The sequence below is a fragment of the Panicum virgatum genome, chromosome 1N (genome assembly GCF_016808335.1).
Source record: "Panicum virgatum strain AP13 chromosome 1N, P.virgatum_v5, whole genome shotgun sequence".
Taxonomy (NCBI): Eukaryota; Viridiplantae; Streptophyta; class Magnoliopsida; order Poales; family Poaceae; genus Panicum; species Panicum virgatum.
In genome coordinates, this window is record NC_053145.1 from 4,946,324 (window position 1) to 4,967,372 (window position 21,049).

General features: G+C 51.1%; 2 protein-coding genes and 1 non-coding gene across 6 annotated transcripts; 2 read left to right on the forward strand and 1 right to left on the reverse strand.

Annotated features, from left to right (window-relative positions):
- The first annotated feature begins 210 nt into the window (after window positions 1-210).
- Window positions 211-3,186, forward strand: LOC120654748 (tubulin beta chain). The gene is made up of 3 exons (XM_039932381.1): window positions 211-692; window positions 1,653-1,922; window positions 2,311-3,186. The coding sequence occupies exons 1-3, from the start codon at window positions 299-301 to the stop codon at window positions 2,985-2,987; spliced, it is 1,341 nt and encodes a 446-aa protein (XP_039788315.1). The 5' UTR covers window positions 211-298; the 3' UTR covers window positions 2,988-3,186.
- Window positions 3,187-5,304: 2,118 nt separating this feature from the next.
- TRNAD-GUC lies at window positions 5,305-5,376 on the forward strand. Its single transcript has one exon. It is a non-coding gene; the product is annotated as a tRNA-Asp (tRNA).
- Window positions 5,377-5,614: 238 nt separating this feature from the next.
- LOC120654747 (SUPPRESSOR OF ABI3-5-like) lies at window positions 5,615-20,768 on the reverse strand. 4 transcript variants are annotated; one of them, XM_039932380.1, is made up of 17 exons: window positions 20,554-20,768; window positions 19,273-19,402; window positions 19,037-19,077; window positions 12,874-13,065; window positions 12,318-12,735; window positions 12,171-12,242; window positions 11,992-12,084; window positions 11,834-11,913; window positions 11,261-11,414; window positions 11,039-11,123; window positions 10,870-10,961; window positions 10,726-10,794; window positions 10,470-10,640; window positions 9,929-10,097; window positions 8,847-9,779; window positions 6,647-6,837; window positions 5,651-6,050 (listed from the first exon to the last, which is right to left on the reverse strand). In XM_039932380.1, exons 2-17 carry the CDS (start codon window positions 19,318-19,320, stop codon window positions 5,871-5,873), a joined length of 2,988 nt encoding a protein of 995 aa, XP_039788314.1. In that variant the 5' UTR covers window positions 19,321-19,402; window positions 20,554-20,768; the 3' UTR covers window positions 5,651-5,870. The 4 variants fall into 4 exon arrangements, 3 of the variants coding, with proteins under 3 accessions (XP_039788312.1, XP_039788314.1, XP_039788313.1); XR_005667166.1 differs by having other exon boundaries at window positions 5,615-6,050; window positions 6,647-6,814; window positions 12,318-13,065; XM_039932378.1 differs by having other exon boundaries at window positions 5,615-6,050; window positions 12,318-13,065; window positions 20,554-20,767.
- Window positions 20,769-21,049: the final 281 nt, after the last annotated feature.

Consider the following 21,049-nt stretch of genomic DNA (forward strand, 5'->3'; position numbering starts at 1 on the left):
GTACAGCGGTGCACCAGCACCGCAGCACGGCTCACGTCTGCATCCGCACACTCTCCAATCCCCCCACCCGGTAAACGAGTCGGTCGTCACCACCCCAAAAAAATCCCCTTCCTCCAAGCAATTTCAAATTCCTCACCCGGTAACCTCACCCCACCCGCAGGGCCACCCCGTCTCACGCCTTCCCAATAAAATCACCCTCCCACCCGCTCGGCCGCTCCCCACATTTCCCCTCCCCAACCGCGCGCCTCCTCCCACCTCCCGCAACCTTAGCCCCCCCGCCGTCGCCGCCGCCGCCGCCATGAGGGAGATCCTGCACATCCAGGGCGGGCAGTGCGGGAACCAGATCGGGGCCAAGTTCTGGGAGGTCATCTGCGACGAGCACGGCATCGACCACACGGGCAAGTACGCCGGCGACTCCGACCTCCAGCTCGAGCGCATCAACGTCTACTACAATGAGGCCAGCGGCGGGCGGTTCGTCCCGCGCGCCGTGCTCATGGACCTCGAGCCTGGCACCATGGACTCCGTGCGCTCGGGCCCCTACGGCCAGATCTTCCGCCCCGACAACTTCGTCTTCGGCCAGTCCGGGGCCGGGAACAACTGGGCCAAGGGGCACTACACCGAGGGCGCTGAGCTCATCGACTCCGTCCTCGACGTCGTCCGCAAGGAGGCCGAGAACTGCGACTGCCTCCAAGGTACTATCGTCCTCCTCAACAGATCTGGCCGTCCTGTTAGAAATGTTGGTAGTTCCGGGGCGTTTTGGGGGCTGTCAGCTTGCGGATCTAGTGCATTTTCTTAGAGTCATGTCGCAATGTTCTGGTTCGCGGCTCGTAGATCTAGCCGTTTGTTTGATTTACATGGAAACCAGTAGATCTGGGCGTTTTCCCCACCATTTATGTGTGTGCATTCTAATTAACCGCTTACTGGATGAAATGCTTGGCACGGTTTCCACGGATTATTGCTTGCCGTGCAGTGTTATGCGGTTCAAAGTACATCCCGTGATTCTGCAATTGCTCCAGTGTTTCTGGTAGCTAGCAGCAAGATTGTTGCGTTCAGGACATTTAATTTGGAATTTTAGTACGCATGGTTAGACATGATTTCCATGACCCCTAACAGAAAATTTATTTGGGCTATACATGCTCTGCTCTGTGGCTTTCTTGTAGTCCTGTCAAAGCCGTATTAAACCATTCAACGTTGGAGATGTGAGCTCATGTAACTGATGAGTCATCGTAACAATTTTCATCTCACTTTGTATTCAAACTCTATTGCTTGTTCCTGACTCTGTTGAATTTTTTTTATATCAACTGTTAACTTTGTTTTCTTTAGTTTGGTTTTGTTGGACTTCTATGATATTCATTTTATTTGTGTATGAACATCATGAAAATGGTGGTGCCTTTTAGAAAATCCATCTCCATCCAATAAAATAGTTTACAACTCATCTTGGCTAATGGTTACCGAAGGATATGTGCTTGTGATTCATGTTAGGATGTTGCATTTTGCTGATTTGTCCATCTTGATGTCCTCTTTATCTTTTCCCGCATCATGATGCCCCCTTTTTTTCCTGTACCAACTAGAATCTCTGTTTTGTTATCTTTTTAATTTAGGCTTCAGCTGAGAAATCGCATATGAAATAACTTTTACATTGTCTTTTGCAGGATTTCAGGTTTGCCACTCATTGGGTGGAGGTACTGGCTCTGGTATGGGCACCCTGCTCATCTCAAAAATCAGAGAGGAGTACCCAGATAGGATGATGTTGACATTCTCAGTTTTCCCATCACCGAAGGTGTCTGATACTGTGGTCGAACCTTACAATGCTACACTCTCCGTTCATCAACTTGTTGAAAATGCTGATGAGTGTATGGTCCTTGACAATGAAGCTCTTTATGACATCTGTTTCCGCACTCTGAAGCTTGCTACACCGACCTGTAAGTTTGCATTGCTACTTTGCTCAGTTCCTGCATGCAGCTTTGGTATTTATTGATCATTGATTTCATATCATGATACAGAAGAGTGGATTGTAGCCATCTCCATGTGAAATGCTGTGACACAAATCTATCTCTTGTGATGCTTTAATGAATTGCGTGGTCCTTATTTGCCATTGCTGCGTATTTATTGCAGTCATGCACTACTTGATTGAATTAATGTTTATGTCGGGCACATGCATTTCACTAGTATTTGGCAACATTCTATTTGTTCAAAATAATTTTGCTTGTACTGCAGAATGATTGTCCCAGAGACGAATTTTCATGCTTTTCTGCCTGGTTTCTGCCATTTAGATATGAATCTAACTCTTGCCTTTTTCTGTTGTTCCAGTTGGTGATCTGAACCATCTCATCTCTGCAACCATGAGTGGCGTTACTTGCTGCCTGCGGTTCCCAGGCCAGCTGAACTCAGACCTCCGGAAGCTTGCAGTCAACTTGATACCCTTCCCTCGCCTCCATTTCTTCATGGTTGGCTTTGCGCCGCTGACCTCAAGGGGATCCCAGCAGTACCGCGCCCTCACCGTCCCTGAGCTGACGCAGCAGATGTGGGATGCCAAGAACATGATGTGTGCTGCTGACCCACGGCACGGGCGCTACCTGACAGCCTCTGCCATGTTCCGTGGTAAGATGAGCACCAAGGAGGTGGACGAGCAGATGTTGAACGTGCAGAACAAGAACTCGTCCTACTTCGTGGAGTGGATCCCCAACAACGTGAAGTCAAGTGTGTGTGACATCCCCCCCAAGGGCCTCAAGATGGCGTCCACGTTCATCGGCAACTCCACCTCCATCCAGGAGATGTTCCGGCGTGTGAGTGAGCAGTTCACGGCCATGTTCCGGCGCAAGGCCTTCTTGCACTGGTACACCGGGGAGGGCATGGACGAGATGGAGTTCACTGAGGCCGAGAGCAACATGAACGACCTGGTGGCCGAGTACCAGCAGTACCAGGACGCGACGGCCGACGAGGAGGAAGACTACGAGGACGAGGAGGAAGAGGACGTGGCTGCCTAAGCCACGGGCCCCATGTTGGGTTGTGTTATTATTGTTGTCGCTCTTAAATCTGGTGCTTTGCGGTGCCTTTAGATTGCTTGTGTTGATGGTGTGATGCTGCTGCAAGAGCAAAGCTGTGGGATTAGTTTTAACTGTGGACCTAATTACTACTAGATCATGGAACTGTTAATTTTCATATTCTAGCTATCTTTTGATGTTATTGTTTAGTGTTGATTTTTGTTGGGTAGGTATACGCAGCTATCGAACACTCAGCAACAGGATTTGGATTCAAACAGGTTGATTCGCCCAGTTTATTTCAGGTACCTGTGTGAGCACCTAGAACATGAATCTAGGGATTAACAAGCCACGATTTTCGTCAGATGATCCCCTACCAACACAGTTCACCTATCTTTACAATGAACAGTAATATGATCTGATTTTCCCCCTCGCGTACGGCTTATCCATAAAAAAACACTTTAACCAACATAATAATGTTAGTGCGAATCCTAACAGTGTTCTCAGGATCTAACGAGTGATCTGAGCCTCTGATGGTGTTGGACTGTTGGTAGGTGTACTTGAGGCTCAGAGCAGGTTAGACAGGGCGCGCGCAAACCGGGCACACGGCGCGCAGCCGGCGAAGCAGCGGAAGTGGAACGTGCGGTCGCATTGGCACGTGACGGTCGTGTGGCCACGGCCCACGGCGCCGCCGTAGGCCGCGCAGCAGGAGGGCGATCCTGCCGCTGGCGGCGGCGCGTGCGCAAACCACGCCGGAGCCGGTGCCTCCTGCTGCCTGGAATGGATGCTGCGGCGCCGGCGGCTGCAAGGGTTGGAAGCTGGAGGAGGGGTGTCGCGGCGGTGGCCCCACGGGAAGAAGAAAGCTGTAGGAGTATGATGCCTCGAATGCCTGCGGCCGTGCGGCGGCAGCTGCGGTCGAAACGGGACACCCTGTCTCTGTGAGGGCTGTGAGAATGGCGGACACCAAAATTGGGGGGGGGGGGGGGGGGGGCATTTATTGCGTTCTGCGATTGTAACCAGTCCAATCGCATAAGCGAGCCGCGCGGGGAAGATGAACAGTGCCCCCGCCACCCCCGCGGCCCCTGGCTCCTCTGCCGCCTCCGCCGCCGCCCTCCACCGCCGCCACGCTAACCGAGCTCGCCGCCGCACGCCGCCGCCTTCTCCTCGCCCCTGCCGCCGGCACCGCCCACCGGTTGCCCGGCCCCGCCCGACCGACGGCGCTCCCGCACCGCCTGGCCCTTCGCCGGCCGAACCACCGACACCGCCGCCCCCGACCCCCTCCTCTATAGCCGGCGGCCATGGAGCCGCCCCACCCCCAGCAAACCCGAATCATAAGGCCGCCGCCGCCCTCCACCACCCCGCCCGCCGGCGACCTCGCCGGCGGCCGTTCCGCCCATCAACCACCCCTCGGACCCCGGCCACCCCCTCCCCTAACCCCGGCACCAACCACCATCGCTGGCTCGAGGTTGAAGAAGCACAGTGCGCGCGCGGGCCCACCTACCAGCGAGCTGCGCCTCACTTCTGCGATAGCTCGACCTCCCAGCACGCGCTATAAATAGCCTCCCCGCAAATTGGCCCGTCGGAGGGGGCTGCGTCGAGGCGAAGGCGTGGGGTGCCGCCGGAGGTGGCTGTCCAAACAGGCGCGCGTGGGAGTACTGCTGTAAGAAGTATAGCGCCGGCGGCGGTCCAGACTCGGCCGGCTGCTGCAGTACGTCCGTCTCCGGCGGCAAGCCGGAGGCGGAGGGCCCCGCTTCCACTCTCATCACCACCGGGTTCTTCCACTCCATGAGGCAGTACGGGCACTTGACTCTCCAGGCGTAGGCGCAGAAGTGGTGCAGGGCGTGGTTGCACTCCGACCAGAAGATGCTCTCCCCACGTTTGAAGTCGCCGCCGCAGCCGTCGCACTGGGCCGGCGGCTCCTCCCCCACGCCGGCGAGCAACGTTTCGTCGCCGTTGCCCCTCACGTCGCCCGCGCCGGGGCCGTCGGGCGCCGCGATCCGGTGTGTCCGCGGCGCGGCGCAGCGCGTGCAAGGCGTGGAAGCAGTCGTAGACGACGGGGTCGTCCTCCCAGGGCTCCAGGTTGCGGCCGCACCCGTCGCAACGAGCCCGGGGAGAGTACTGTTCCATGTCGCCGAGGCTGCCGTCGTCGCTCGCCGCGTTTCCAGTGGTTTGCCCCTCCCCGAGCCCCTGTCGTCGTGTATTAATAGGCGCGTGTCGATCAGAACTACCGAGTTCGGTTAGGAAAGGAGACCCGAGCAGGGGGGCTCCCGAACGCGCTTCGGTATGGAATGTCTTGTTCCGAAGAAGAGTGCCTTGCATCAAAGTCGTTGTAGTATAGTGGTGAGTATTCCCGCCTGTCACGCGGGTGACCCGGGTTCGATCCCCGGCAACGGCGTTTTATTTATTTTTTGGAGTTCAATCAACTCCCATGTATACGGTCCTACCTGGAGTACCGTTACGCACTAACAACAGGGACGAGCAAGATTTCCAACGGCCATTGCCCAGTGATCAAAAGACGAGCACAATTATATATGTAGAGATTTTTTTGTATAAATTATCCTAAGAAAAGGGAGCATCGTCCAAATTCTTTCGAAAACAACCGTCACAAAACTGACATACCGTAACACAAGGCCTAGCTAGATAAATATAACTTGTGTGGCACAATAAGATATGTCCGCATGGAACTGCCACATCTTCGCATTTCCAAGTGGTCAAATACACCGGCAGATAATAAGATAGAGAATGTGAACATTGGGGGATTAAACACACATAATTCAACAGCTTGGCTTCTGAGAAACTGCAAGCGAAACAGTGCAAGCAAAAATAAAAAATATCAAAAGTAAATGGCTACAAAATGTAACAACAGAAAAACAGAATAAAGAAAACTGTCTAGGACATCTCCCTGAATCTTGCAATAGCCTTCTTCTGGATGATGGTTTTGTAGCTGTCCCCAGCTTGGGCCTCCAGCGATGGATCAGCTTTCCGCTGCTGACTTCCGAGCCCAGCCCTCACATCCACAGATTTTGCCTGGACTGGTTCCTTGATACCACTACCATCCTTTCCCAATCCCTGGATATTTGCAAAGTAGTTGCAAGAAACAAAAACCATACCAATGGACACTCAGGTCAGAAGGAGCACGATACAATAGTTTTCATGGAAATATCGGCATACGGATTCCCCCTGCATTCAAAAAGTAACTTCTTCTTGTGCCCAAGAAAGTATTCATTCTTACTTTCCAGCTAAATAACTGAGTCCTGATTCCTAAGCAGGTGGTTAAGCCTTTTCAAGTATAGACAAAAGAAGCCATGCTACCAGAATGTACTAGTCAAAACACATAGGTATCATTAGCTAATTTTATTCTGAAAAGGAATCTACAGGAACTCGAAGCTTAGCTTTGAGAACGGATACTATTTTCCAGTTCAGAAAAGGAACCGATACTAACAGCTTACCAAGATCTCTACAGTACAAATAAGTTGACATCTTATACATCAGAAGTCATAAATAAATCAGATTCCAAGCACAAGCATTTTGCAGTACCATCGAGAAACATAAAAGGGGCAACAACTCTTGAGCAAATGCAGGAGAATTAAATGCTAATGGGAAAAATTGCAGTCAAGTCATCTAAGACCATCAACAAAATGAAAAATGTGTGTGGGCAAACTTACCAGACCCTCCTGCCACCCCATGTTGCGTAGAATACGGTTGCCCACATTGCTTTCGTCAATTGCTCTTTCCGCAGTGATAACTTCATAGTTTTCAGTGTTGCTAATCTCACCGCTAGAACGTTCACCCACACCAGGAGGAAATGGCATTGACCCTAGCTCACTTGAACCCTTTCGGGACGGATAGTCACCAGCTTGACAACAAGTAATTTCCAGAAAATTAATACAAACCTTGAACAAGTAAAATCTAAAATATCATCCCTATTATGTTTGTGGGGTCAAGGAATTCATAATTAATCCAAGTAATATCAGCAGGTAAAAGGTAATACAAAAGTTCCCAGCAATACAAGGTCAGCCTATATGCATACTACAACAACAACATAGCTTTTTTTCCCAAGCAAGTTGGGATAGGTTAGAGATGAAACCCGAAAGAAATAAGTTCAAGGTTTAGGCACATTGATAGCTAGTCTCCAAGCGCTCCTATCCAAAGCTTTCTCTTTAGAGATATTCCAATCCTTAAGGTCTCTCTTAACCGACTCATCCCACGTCAGTTTAGGTCTACCTCTACCCCTCTTTACATTATCGACCCGCTCAAGAACCCCATTACGCACCGGCGCCTCAGGAAGACCTTAATTGGACATGTCCAAACCATCTCAGCCGATACTGGGTAAGTTTCTCCTCAATTGGTGCCACCCCAACCCTATCCCGAATAACTTCGTTCCGGACTCTATCCCTCCTTGTGTGCCTGCCCGCAAAACCACAGCAACATCCGCATCTCTGCTACACTCAGTTGCTGGACATGTCGCCTTTTTATAGGCCAACATTCAACACCGTATAACATCGCCGGACGAATTGCTGTCCAATAGAATTTGCCTTTTAGCTTTTGTGTCACCCTCTTGTCACAAAGGATGCCAAAAGTTTGCCGTCATTTCAACCAGCCAGCTGAAATTCTATGCCTAACATCTTCATCAATGTCGTCATTCTTTTGTAGCACCGATCCTAAATACCGAAAAGTATCCTTCTGGACCACCACTTGCCCATCTAAACTAACGTCTCCCCCCTCATGCCTAGTCGCGCTGAAATCGCACATCATATACTCGGTCTTGGTCCTACTAAGTCTGAACCCTTTCGACTCTAACGTGCGTCTCCACAGCTCTAACTTCCTATTAACCCCTGCCCTACTCTCGTCAACTAGCACCACATCATCAGCAAAGAGCATACACTAAGGGATCTCACCTTGTATATCCCTTGTGACCTCATCCATCACTAAAGCAAATAAATAATGGCTCAATGCTGACCCCTGGTGTAGGCCTATGTTAATAGGAAAGTCAGTAGTGTTGCCATCACATGTCCGGACAAACGTCGTCGCATCCTTGTACATATCCTTAATGAGGGTAATGTACTTAGTTGTGACTTTGTGCACCAAGGCCCACCACATGACATTTCTCAGTACTTTGTCATATGCCTTCTCAAGGTCAATGAAGACCATGTGCAAGTCCTTCTGCTCCCTATATCTCTCCATCAATTGTCGTATTAAGAAAATCGTCTCCATGGTTGACCTTCCAGGCATGAACCCAAATTGATTTTGGGTCACTTGTCACTCTTCTTAGGCGATGCTCGATAACCCTCTCCCAAAACTTCATCGTATGGCTTATCAGCTTAATCCCACGGTAGTTAATACAACTTTGAACATCGCCTTTGTTTTTGAAGATAGGTACTAATATACTTCTCCTCCATTCTTCTGGCATCTTGTTTGACCGAAAAAAGAGATTAAAAAGCTTAGTTAACCATACTATTGCTCTATCTCCTATGCATCTCCACACCTCAATGGGGATACCATCAGAGCCCATCGCTTTACCTCCCTTCATCCTCTTCAAAGCCTCCCCGATCTCTACCTCCTGAATTCTCCTCACAAAACGTCTGTTGGTATTGTTAAAAGAGTCATCTAACTCCATTAAACAACTTGTCGAAGTACTCTCTCCATCTATCCATGATCTCCTCATCCTTCACTAGCAGTCGATCTGTCCCATACTTAATGCACATACAACCAACAAAGCCTCAGAAAAATGAAAATAAAAATATTAAAGACATGCGTTTCTGGACCAACTGAATGTTGCTATTGGTAAAATCTTGTGCTCAACAAATGATAATGGGAAAATGACAGTGATTGTACATCATAAAAGTTAAGAAAGTGTGTTCTTACTTGAATCCAGTCCAACACTGTCATTGCCAAGCGATGATCCATAGAGATTTCGTCTTTCTGCAGCACGGTCTCTGTACTGGGATTGCGCTGGTGCCTCAGAAAACCGACGTTTACCACTCCCAGAAACTCCAGATGAAGTATTAGAGATTAAGGCAGATATATCTGTTTTGAAGGGTGCAGGAGTTGCAAGTGCCTCAGGAGTTGTCATTAAGCCTTTTGTGCTTGTGGTAACAGTGGTGCGGGGCTCGGCACTCCCAGTATCAGATAATGCATGAAACGTAGTATCCGACTTGATCACTCCTCTAGCAGAACCTCTTATAACACCCATAACTGTAGTTCCCAAACTGTTACTGACAGGTCTAGGCTTTACATCCGAATCCAGCATTTGTGCTGATGCAGTTCCTTGACCAAAGGAATTATAGCTTGCAGATGAGTTCATATCTTTAGCATTTTCAGAGTCAGAATTAGGCTTACTTTTCAAAGAGAATCCAGTTCCACTGTGTGAATGGATAGATTTATCATCAGAGCGTGATGGTTCTTTGTCGTCAAGGACAATTCGTCCAGCCTGTCCTTCTTGATTCCTTTGCTTCCACATAGCTAGGACATTGTTCATCTTCTTCTTGTTAGCTATCAGACTACTTTTTGAGGCCAACTTGATCTCTTTCGCCTTCTCCTTCTCTCTCTTTTCTGCAGCCAGTGCTGCATTTGCAGCAGCTTGAACAGCATCAGGAAGCGAAGTTTTCTCGCTCTGTTTAATTGTGGCAGCAGGTGCAGAAATCACGACCTTTTTGCCACTATTACTTTCTGAGGTCTTTGTATTTTCATTGGCCACAACCCCAGCTGCCTTAGTATTGTTTTGGTCACAAGGGACATACTGCTGAGTTTGTTGATCATACGAATACCAAACTCCAGAATTACTGTCGTAGTAAAGGCCTGCAACAAACAAAAGATCATAAATGCAAATAATTTACCCAATAGCAGAGGATTTGTGACAGAACTCTTTGCCCAAGTAGATTCATAACATATTACCAAAAAAATAGTCATAGTTTACCAGAATTGACATGGTGGATTTGCAAACTTACCAGTATTTCCATCATAATAGAATCCAGAGGCAGAATCATAGTAGTAACCAGATTTTTCATCCCAAACGAATCCTGACTGTGCTGCAGAAACATCCTTTTGAGTTTCCGAGTTGCTATTCTGTTTTTCATCAGGATTGTACTCTTTGGGAGCCCAACCTATGGCATCATACTGGTCCAAAAAGCAAAGAAAGTAAAAAAAATAAGAAACATGTTCAACCTGCCTAAATTATATGCGATCGTCAACATAAGAACTAAAGAACATGATTAAGATTCTCCTTTTTTTATTCTGCCATTTGACACCTTACCATTTTCAAATGTGATGTTGATCTTTTCTATTTCTATAACCAACAAATCACATGTAGCATTATAAAGTGCTAGAGACAAATCTAGTGACAATCCCAATCACCATAGTTTCAGAATTGCCAAATCTTTGAAATTTGACAGTACTTGTAAGGAACCAAATCAGAATGAATGAACTAATATCTAAATCAGTCAATGCTTAATAATATTGACAATCATCGTAAAAGGAGCTACAGTAAACCTGCTGAGCAAATGATGCAGCCTCAATGGCAGCTGCGGCAAGGCTGTTTGACTGTGAACCCCCTGATGCAGGTCCATGTGTACTTTTAGCGTATGCTACACGCAAAACCTGACCATTTTTCTCCAGTGTAATCCCATTTGTAGCTTCAAGAGCTTTCGTAGCATCTTCCACCTGTCGCAACAGGATGTGGAAAATTGTCAGTAACTATACATCAGAAAAAGAAAAACTAGACTCTTTTATCACCAACACCACTTACTGAATGGAAATGGACGAAGGCAAAACCTCTAGAGACATGAGTAAACTTGTCTCGAACAAGGCGGATATCCTGCAGAGAAATAGCATGAAAATGTGTCGAGAAAAAAAAAGAGAAATCTTATCAAGCAATCAGTTTACTCCCCACCTTTATTGGTGCGTGCTTAGAAAATTCGTAGCGAAGCATTTCTTCATCAGCATTTTCATCCAGGCCACGAACAACTAAAACATGAGTTGGACCTGCAAACAAACAGCATCTAAATAAAGCAGCACAGTACATGTTTGACATAATTCCATAATAGAAGCACAGGACTTGCCTAGTTCAGATCCCCTTCTCCCAAACTGTGGAGTGGAACCTGTCGCATCAGCTGGTAGAGCATCCTCAGTACGAGGCTCATTGCACTACGAAAATACAAAAAAAATGCAATTAGCCAGAGCATTGCATACCAGGATGGTCAGGAGATTGAAAGATGGGATGAGATAGAAGCGGGCAGAGGGGGGAAATAGAAGAGTTATGAAAAATAGCAAGCCTACAAAACCTGAAAACAGGAGGTCCGGCGGGCAAAATTCATACATCCACATATAGTACAAATCCAGTCACATGGTGCAGCAGCAGTCCTGTGCCCATATGTAGGTCTTGTAAAATTTTCTTGTCCAAGAGAAGGCCCACCCATCCCACCAGTTGGTCTACTACTGCAGTCAAGATGGTGTTATAATTAATTGTGATGGAAGCAATATCTGGCCACAGAAGGTTAGGTAAAAAAAATAAAAGGGATATGAAACTAAAGGTGCTCAAAGAGGACCCATTCTCTCCTGAGTCGTTCAAGAAAAGAAAAAGAGGACTCATTCAAGCACAGGAAATTGTTTAATTCAATTTCATCAACCCCACCCATGAGACCTTTAACTAATATAGTTATAAGAATGGTTACAAATGATACAAGAAAAAGACAGTAGTTCCACAACCACAACTGTTTAAGAGACAGATGTAGCAAAAAAATATTGTAGTCATATGCTTAACATCTCATTTATTCACCATACATTATAAAAAAAAATAGTATATGTAGGATGGAGGGACTTGCAATGTTTCAAAATAAAAAAAAAAACACACATACCTGTACTCAAAGAACACATTCCTACCATCGATTTCAAGGCCATTCTCTGCCGTACCTTCCATCATTCTACGAGCAGCTTCCTGTGGAGAGGATATATCTTTGTTAGCAGTACATCAAAGTCTGAATTAGTAATGTAATAACACTTGCTCGGTTAGTACCACAGTATGGAAGTCAATAAAAGCGAATCCCCGAGACATGCCAGAATTTCGTTCCTTGATCACACGCACACTGCGTAGAGGGCCCCACTGAGCCTATAAGAGATCAGACCCAAATGATTAAAACGAACCAGACAATAAACTTTCAACCAGTGCAACAATTTATGAAGAGGAACTTGTACAAGAATCTGATATAGGTCATCATCATTAGTCTTGAGGGACAATCCCTTGACAACAACAGTGGCAGATGGAGCCTGCAAGCATGAACACAAAAATTATGGCTTTGTAAATTCAGAATGCATACAGTATGTAATTATGTCTGGCCATACCACTGAATCACCACGCCTCCTTTCATCCGAGTCATATTCCCTTCTTCTGTCAAAGCAGTTATCATCATAAAAGCCATCTCTTTGGTTCCGACCACGACTTCTCGCACGAGGAGATCTTGATCTAGACCGTGATCTTGATCGGTCATCACGGCCACGTGACCTAGAACGGCTATGGCGCATATATGGACTTTCATTTCTTTCACGGCTTAAACCTCTTCTTTCATGTTCATCCTCACATGAATCGCGTCTTCTCCAGCTACTATCTCTCCTGCCTCTCTCATAGTCCGAATCATAGCTGTGACGCCCGTATTCATGATCTCTCTCATAGCTGTCCTCTCTGCTTTGGTGAGAGCTGCGGTAGCGGTCTTCAAACTCACCATGAAACTCCGCACGTTCTCTGCTTCCAATCCTTTTGCTCCTATCAACACCAAAATCACGGTGACTGCCAGATTCATAGTAGTTGTCAGCAGCATGATAGTTATCACGGAGTTTATCAACTCCTCTGTACGAATCAAACTCATGATGCTTTCCATCATTGCGATAATCAGTGTCATGCCTTCTGTGATCTCTGGCAGTTGCATATTCCTCTTCATGATTCCTCCGAGGCTGAGACCACATAGCACCAACAGAGGCTGGTGGTGGATACATATTTCTATCATGTACATCCTGATAGTATGCACCCCTTCCATATGAATCTCTAGAAAAGCCTTCACCCACAGGCCTCCTACCATTATAGGACCCATCAGCCCTGCAAATTAAGTTAATAGGGAAAGATACGGTGATATGGAAAAGCACTACAAATATATAAAATGCATGCCATAAATCACAAGGAACAAAAAAAAATGTTGATGAGTTAGCAGCTCAATTTTCACTCTCATTGAGCTGAGAGGATGACACTCAAGTTGGGGAAGTTTTCTGGGTTTTTCTTCATTCACACTCACAATGCCATACCATCCAACGGGAGGGGAGGCAACACATTTATACACAGCTGCAGGGCAGCCAACACTGAGGCATATTCTACTCCTAGTCTAAGATGCCAAATGAAAGGACTAACTGTTGTTCTATCTAGATGCTAAAGCAGTCCAAGATGTTGTCCTCTTGGGCAGCAATGGTGCTAGTGCGTGCTGCAGAAAATGAGATGCTGCAGCCCCACACAGGACTACAAGTACAGCCTCACAAAGACCACAAGTACAGAGACTTATTCCCTTCATTCTCCCCCTAAGTCTTGTGCGTCGTTTTGTGGGAAGATTGGACCATCCCGGTCCTGGAGCAGAGCTCAAGGAACTTGATCCTCCCAAGGGGCTTGGTGAGCAGATCCGCAAGCTGATCCTCGCCTTGATGCTTCCTTCCTCCAAGCAGCCTCGGATGAAGTGATACCTCACCCGAATGTGCTTGCTCCGTTCGTGGAAAACGGGGTTCTTTGCCAAGGCCAGAGCGGACTTGCTGTCCACCCTGAGCTCCACTGCTCCAGTGTCTCTGCCGAGTAGATCACCAAGCAGTCGAGCGAGCCAGAGCGCCTGAGTCGACGCGGTGGAGGCCGCTATGTACTCAGTCTCGCAGCTGGACAAGGCCACCACCTGCTGCTTGACCGACTGCCAGCTAACGAGGCACTTGCCGAGGAAGAAGAGGATCCCGCTCGTGCTCTTGCTGGTGTCGATGTCGCCGGCGTGGTCGCTGTCGCTGTACCCGACGAAGTGTGCCGCTCCAGGGCACCTCGGGTAGTGGAGACCGTGGTCGAGAGTCCCTGCAACATAGCGGATGATCCTCTTCACGGCCTGCTGGTGCTCCGTCGTCGGTCGCTGCATGAACCGACTAACGTAGCCGACGGAGAACGCCAAGTCCGGCCGTGTGTGGTCGAGGTAGCGGAGGCTCCCCACAAGGCGCCAGTACTGAGTAGCGTCCACCTCCTCTGCTGTGCTGTCACGGCTCAGCTTCAGCCTCTCCTCCATCGGAGTGAGAGCTGGGTTGCAGTCGGTGAGCCCAGCGAGCTCGACGATGCGCTTGGCGTAGGCGGTCTGTCGAAGTGTGATCCCGGAGTCAACCTGGTGCACCTCGATCCCCAGGTAGAAGGAGAGAGGCCCCAGGTCGCTCATCTGGAAGGTGGCCTTCATCTCCTCCTTGAACTCCGCCACCTCCGCATCCTTGGTGCCGGTGATCACCAAGTCGTCGATGTAGACACCCACCAGCAGGGCATTTCCGCCATTGCCCCGCCGGTAGATGGCCGCCTCGTGCGGGCTTTGCTCGAAGCCCATCCCCTTGAGTGTGGAGTCCAGCTTGGCGTTCCACGCCCTCGGGGCCTGCCGCAAGCCATAGAGGGCCTTGCGCAGGCGTAGCACCTTGCCCTCTTTGCCGGGGATCGCAAACCCCGGCGGCTGGTGCACGTAGACCTCCTCCCTCAAGTCGCCGTTGAGAAACGCCGACTTGACGTCCATGTGATGGACGCGCCAGCCCTCCTGGGCAGCCAGCGCAAGGAGAAGTCGCACGGACTCCATCCGTGCCACGGGAGCGAAGGCATCGTCGAAGTCGACCCCCTCCTGCTGCACGAAACCTCGTGCCACCAGGCGAGCCTTGTGCTTGACGACGGTGCCGGCTTCATCCCTCTTCAGCTTAAACACCCACTTAAGGGTGATCGCGCGGTGACCACGAGGGAGGTCAGCAAGCTCCCAAGTGCGGTTCTTCTCAACCGCGTCCATCTCTGACTGCATCGCGGCACGCCATGCCGCGTGTCCCTCGGCCTCTGCAAAAGACCGAGGCTCGCCGTCGTCGCACGCGAGGTGCAACTGCGCCTCAAGGTCGTGAGGCACCAGTCCCGGCACCGGCTGATCATCGAGAAGGTCCTCCATCATACGGTACCGCAACGGCTCGCCGTCGTGATACGCGTCGACGCGCTCCTCGTCGTGAGAGAGCGGAGTAGCGAACTCCACCGGACTGTGCTCAACACGAGCAGGTGTCGAAGTAGACGTGCCCGGAGGAGTGGCTATCGGTACTGGAGTGCGCGGCGTCGCCGGCTGTGGTGGTGCAGCCGAGGAACTCGGCGCAGCCGGAGTCGTAGCTGAAGGGCGTGGTGCCGCCGGTGTGGCGGGCGCCGGAGTCGGTGGAGGCTCGGGGACCGGGGTAGGCACGCTCGGCGAAGAAGAGCTGCCTACTCCCCCAGCTCCCTCGAAGTGGACGTACTCGACGGTGAAGTCGTCGTACGTCGGAGCCGAGCCGTCGTCCACCGCCTTGTCCCACGCCCATCCTCGCCCTTCGTCGAACACAACGTCGCGCGCCGTGCGCACAGTCTGTCTCCGGGTCGAGAATGCGATAGGCCTTCGAACCCTCCGCGTAGCCGATGAACACTCCCAGAGTGCTCCTGTCGTCGAGCTTGCCGATGTGGCCAAGCTCCTTGGCGAACGCGAGGCAGCCGAAGACCCGCAGGTGGGAGACCGCCGGCTTACGCCCATGCCAAGCCTCATACGGCGTCATGCCGTCGAATGCCTTGGTGGGCGAGCGGTTGAGGATGTAGACGGCCGTCACCACCGCCTCTCCCCAGAAGACAGCCGGCATCCCCCTCTGCTTAAGGAGGGCCCGGGCCATCCCCACAACCGTCTGGTTGCGCCGCTCGACGACGCCGTTCTGCTGCGGGCTGTACGGCGCGGAGTAGTGGCGTTGGATGCCCTCATCCGCGCAGTACGCCGTGAACTCGGCCGCCGTGAACTCGCCACCGTTGTCGGTGCGCAGCACGCACAACTTGCGGCCGCTCTCCGCCTCCGCAGCAGCCTGAGCACGCCTGATGGCGTCCGCAGCCTCTCCCTTGTTGCCGAGGATAATCACCCACATGAAGCGGGAGAGGTCGTCGACGAGCAGCAGAAAATAGCGCCGTCCTCCTGGTGTGACCGGTGTCACCGGGCCACACAAGTCCCCGTGTACGAGCTCGAGCCGCTCCTTGGCTCGGAAGCTCGCCTGCTGGGGGAAGGAGTGCCGCTTCTGCTTCGTCAACACACAGACGTCGCAGAGCTGCTCCACGTGGTCGAGGCATGGGAGGCCTCGCACCATCTCCTTGGCGCCGAGCCGCTTCAGGGCCTCAAAGTGGAGGTGCCCAAAACGCTCGTGCCACTGCCATGCCTCGTCGTCCATGCGAGCTGCAAGACAAAGAGGCTGGGCCACCCCGACGTGGAGGATGTAGAGGCGGTTCTTCCCTCGAACCACTCTAGCGAGAAGCTGGCGACGGTGGTCCCAGATGCGGAGGACCCCGCTGTCGATCACCACGCGGGAGCCGTTCTCATCGAGCTGCCCAAGGCTGATGATGGAGTTCCGCAGCGCCGGGATGTAGTAGACTCCGTTGAGCATCCGGTGCTCTCCGGACTTGGCGGTGAAGATCACGGAGCCCACGCCCTTGATCTCCACGGCGGAGGAGTCCCCGAACCTGACGGAGCCACCTACGTCGACGTCCAGGTCGGAGAAGAACTCCCGCCGCCCGGTCATGTGGTGCGTGGCGCCGGAGTCGAGGTACCAGCCATCGACCCTGTCGTCGTCGGAGCTGTTGCCGAGGGACTCGGGCACGCGGCTCGTCGAGGTGGAGTAGAGCGGTGGCAGGCGGTGCCGCCGGATGCGGCTCTATGTCCCCGTGGAGTAGAAACAGAGCCGGCTCGTCATCCGGCTGGGCCTCCGCGACGTGGGCTTGGCCCCCACGCCTCCGCTGCGGGCAGTCCCTGGCCCAGTGGCCGGGCCTGCCACAGTTGTGGCAGGCGTCGTCTCGTGCCGCCTTGGGCCTATCGGCGGCGCCGCCCTGAGCATCTCCGCGGGCGCCACCCTCGGCGCGCCCTCGTGCCCCGGCTTGGGCACCTCCGCGCCCCTTTCGCGGCTTGCCGCGCTTGCGGCCACCAGTCGAGGAAGAGGGCTCCCCCTTCCTCCTGTCACCGCGCCGGGCCTCCCACTGCTCCTGAGTGAGGTGGAGCTTCCCACCGATGGAGATGCCTCCCGAGGGAGGCTGTGGCTCGTCGCTGTCGACGACCTTGAGGCGACCTATCGCTTCCTCGATCGTCATGGTGGAGAGGTCCAGCAGAGACTCGATCGAGCGAGCGGTCTGCCTGTACCTCTCGGGGACGCAGCGGAAGAGCTTCTTGACAGCTCTCTCCTCGTCGTAGGTGTCGTCGCCGAACTGCACCATCTTCTGCAGCAGAGTGTTGAGACGGAGAGCGAAGTCATCAACGTCCTCACCTGGCTTGAAGGCCAGGTTCTCCCACTCCTTGCGAAGTGCTTGCAGAGTGGTCTTGCGGGCTCGATCGCTGCCGATGCGTGCCGCAGCGATGGAGTCCCAGGCCTCCTTGGCAGTTCGCTTCTTGGAAAGCGTGAACTGCATCTCGGACGGGGCTGCTGCGATGAGAGCATCCAGCGCCCGTCGATCCTCATCGTAGTCGACGTCGCCGTACCGGACTGCCTCCCACATATGTCGCACCTGGAGCTTCACCTCCATGACCGCGGCCCACTCGACGTAGTTGGTCTTGGTGAGGGTGGGCCACCCACCACCGGGACCGACTTCCCTGACCACCGCCTGGAGGCCGTGGTAGCCGGGGGCGCCGCCGCGCGCACCCCAGCCAGGAGCGCCGCCACCGCCCTGCGCGCCGCCGCCAGGGGCGCGGCCCCCTGGACCGTCGCCGGGCGCGCCGCCGTCCAGGCCGCCGCTGGGCGCGCGGGCCCCTGGACCGTCGCCGGGCGCGTCGCCCTCCAGGCCGCCACCGGCGGGGTGGGCTGCTGCCCACCGCGCGGTCCGCTCCCGCCCTCTCTCCCTCTCCAACTCCTCAAGGTCCCCGTCGGCGGTGGTGTCGCCGGCGATGGAGCCGCTGAGGATGCCGCGCAAGGTCTCAACCTCGACCTCCGCCGCACGCGCTGCATCCTCCGCCGCCTCTGCTTCCACCTCCGCCCTGGCCGCCGCCAGCTCCGCTGCAGCCAGCCTGGCCGCCCTCGCCGCTGCTGCAGCGGCTTGTGCCGTCGCTCGCCTGCGCTCCTCTGCCGCGGCGAGCTCGGCATCTCGCTGACGCCGTGCGCTCGAGGCGACCGAGCGCTGAGACGGTGCGTCGGACATGGCGCGCCTCCAAGGGGCTGCTGCGTGGAGATGACGCAGCCTCAGACGAGCTGCTGCTCATCTGCTCAGGTGAGGAAGGTGGATGAGGGGCTGCTGCAGGTGCTACTGCTGCTTGGGAGGGAGAAGAACAGGAGAGATCCAGTCTACAGGAAAGTACGGCCCTGATACCAGATGTTAGCAGCTCAATTTTCACTCTCATTGAGCTGAGAGGATGACACTCAAGTTGGGGAAGTTTTCTGGGTTTTTCTTCATTCACACTCACAATGCCATACCATCCAACGGGAGGGGAGGCAACACATTTATACACAGCTGCAGGGCAGCCAACACTGAGGCATATTCTACTCCTAGTCTAAGATGCCAAATGAAAGGACTAACTGTTGTCCTATCTAGATGCTAAAGCAGTCCAAGATGCTGTCCTCTTGGGCAGCAATGGTGCTAGTGCGTGCTGCAGAAAATGAGATGCTGCAGCCCCACACAGGACTACAGGTACAGCCCCACAAAAACCACAAGTACAGAGACTTATTCCCTTCATTAATCCAGTACTACACATCCAAGCTAACTAGAGAAATTAGATACAGAGTCATGACTACACATTTTAGAGGAATAAAGGACATGAATACCACAGCTAACACAAATTTAGGATGACTAGGCTTACCTATAATCTGGCTCATTGATTACACCATAACCATCCGGTGCCTGTAGATTCAACAGAATAAGTTGAGTCAGCAACAAATCCTACATAACAGGCAGGTAAATCCATTCCATTTAAGCAACGGCCTCTTCTTGAACTCCTTTACATCTAACACTGGTTACACAGAGGCCAACCACATGGCCATAAATCTGCTATTTTCATCATCCTTGGTAGTTAGTAAAGGAAAAGGCTGCAATTACACTGTTGTTCTCCCATCCATGATGTGGAGCATAGCGCCCATGATCCATTTCCAAAATTCAGCACTTGTGTTATCCTGCAAGGGTCTAGGTGACCTTTTTAAACTTTTTTTGGGTGCAACTTTTCGGTATCCTGTAAAGAAATGCATGACATAACAGAGTTAAGCACATAACCAAAAGAAACCCACCATATGGCCAACGATAATAATCTCAAGTTTGAGCTGTTAAGTCCATGCAAAAACGTACACCGAGCTAAATTACCCAACATCATTGAAGGCAACTATTAATTTTTCAAATTAAGACTTCAGGCACGAAAGTATTAGCTTTGATATACTTAGGCCCTTCTGGACTGAAATATTTTCATTGGAAACAAAAGAAATAGTAAAAAATTCCCATGAAATTACTAAATTCAGATGGGCTACACCCATCTGAATTTTATAAAATGCTAGCATTTTATAACTCCAGAGCACAGAACCAGAACCAGAAGTATACCATCATCATTAAAATAAGAGCAATCTTACTGGTAATGGAACTTCATCAGACTATTAGTTGATACAGTAGTAATACAATTCATACGACTATTCAGACATAAAACATAAGAATATGAAAGCATATGGCTGGCTCCAACATGAAGGTTATAACTAATATGTCTGGGATTCAGCCAAGTGCTAGCATATCCACCGATAGCTAAATAATATATCTCAAGAAAAGTTAATCTGTCGAAGAGAATAAATACGGCCATTTTCTTGACATTAAACATATCTTGAAATTTCAATTTCAAGTTGGTCATGGGCGAAAAGATAAGATAAGCATATGCAAATTGAATAAATGCCCATTCTATTTCACAGGTGATCTTAACAACTTAGATCAATTCACATCTGCAAAGCCAAGATGTTACACCATGAAACATAGCAATTAGCACAGTCCATGTCGTTCAATAGTGCAATCCACAGAAATAGCAATACTGGTGAGCAAAAGCAATACTGCAAGCACATCAAGAAACCCTAGCACGAGGAACAAAGCAAAATTACCAGGGGCGGACTCCGCAAAAGATAAACTGCGCTCGCACTGGGGTCGCAAACCCCTAAAGCGCAATTGATCGACCGACCTCCCGCGCAACGACCTGATCGAACCGGATCAGAACCGCGGTGTGGACTAGACATACTACTCCGCCGCGCAGCAGAGGAACAGCTATTCAAATTGGATTCCTCGCAGCTGGAGAGAGGTCTCTCTGACCTAAACCGATTCGAGAAAATTCCAACGGAGCAAGCTAGGGTTCCTTACCGACGAGAGGAGCCGATTCAAATCCGGGATGGATCTCCACTTGGGGCCAATCGAATACCGGTACGGGGGAGGGGCGATTAGGGGGGAAGGGGATGGTGGCGGCGGCGGCCGTGGCGCGGGGGAAGTTGGTAGGGGGTGGCAGGCGTGCTTCGGTGGGAAGAGCGGGGAGGCGGTTTGGCGGCGGCGGCGAGGGCGCTGACGAGGAAGAGGGCGGTGATTGGGGCAGGGTTTTTTTCCCTTATGTGGCCCAAAATTTCGATACAATCTCGCTAATTTGAAGTATTAAATGAAGTCTATTTACAAAATTTTTGTATAGATGGGTTGTAAATTGTGAGACGAATCTAATGATGCTAATTAATTCATGATTAATTCATAATTAGCGGGTGATTACTGTAGTATTACTGTTACAAATCATGGATTAAGTAGACTTATTAGATTCGTCTCGCGATTTACAGTTCATTCATACAAAAAATTTTATAAATAGACTTTATTTAGT

What these genes read in the sequence shown, in the direction of transcription:
- LOC120654748 (XM_039932381.1), top strand. Translation starts at nt 299, where the DNA reads ATGAGGGAGATCCTGCACATCCAGGGCGGGCAGTGCGGGAACCAGATC. An exon ending in GAACTGCGACTGCCTCCAAG is followed by an intron (nt 693 to 1,652) that starts GTACTATCGTCC and finishes TGTCTTTTGCAG; the next exon opens with GATTTCAGGTTTGCCACTCA. An exon ending in GAAGCTTGCTACACCGACCT is followed by an intron (nt 1,923 to 2,310) that starts GTAAGTTTGCAT and finishes CTGTTGTTCCAG; the next exon opens with TTGGTGATCTGAACCATCTC.
- LOC120654747 (XM_039932378.1), bottom strand. Translation starts at nt 19,320, where the DNA reads ATGGATCATGGGCGCTATGCTCCACATCATGGATGGGAGAACAACAGT. An exon ending in GAGAAGGGGATCTGAACTAG is followed by an intron (nt 10,962 to 11,038) that starts GCAAGTCCTGTG and finishes GTTTGTTTGCAG; the next exon opens with GTCCAACTCATGTTTTAGTT. An exon ending in CTGCATCATTTGCTCAGCAG is followed by an intron (nt 10,098 to 10,469) that starts GTTTACTGTAGC and finishes TTTTTGGACCAG; the next exon opens with TATGATGCCATAGGTTGGGC.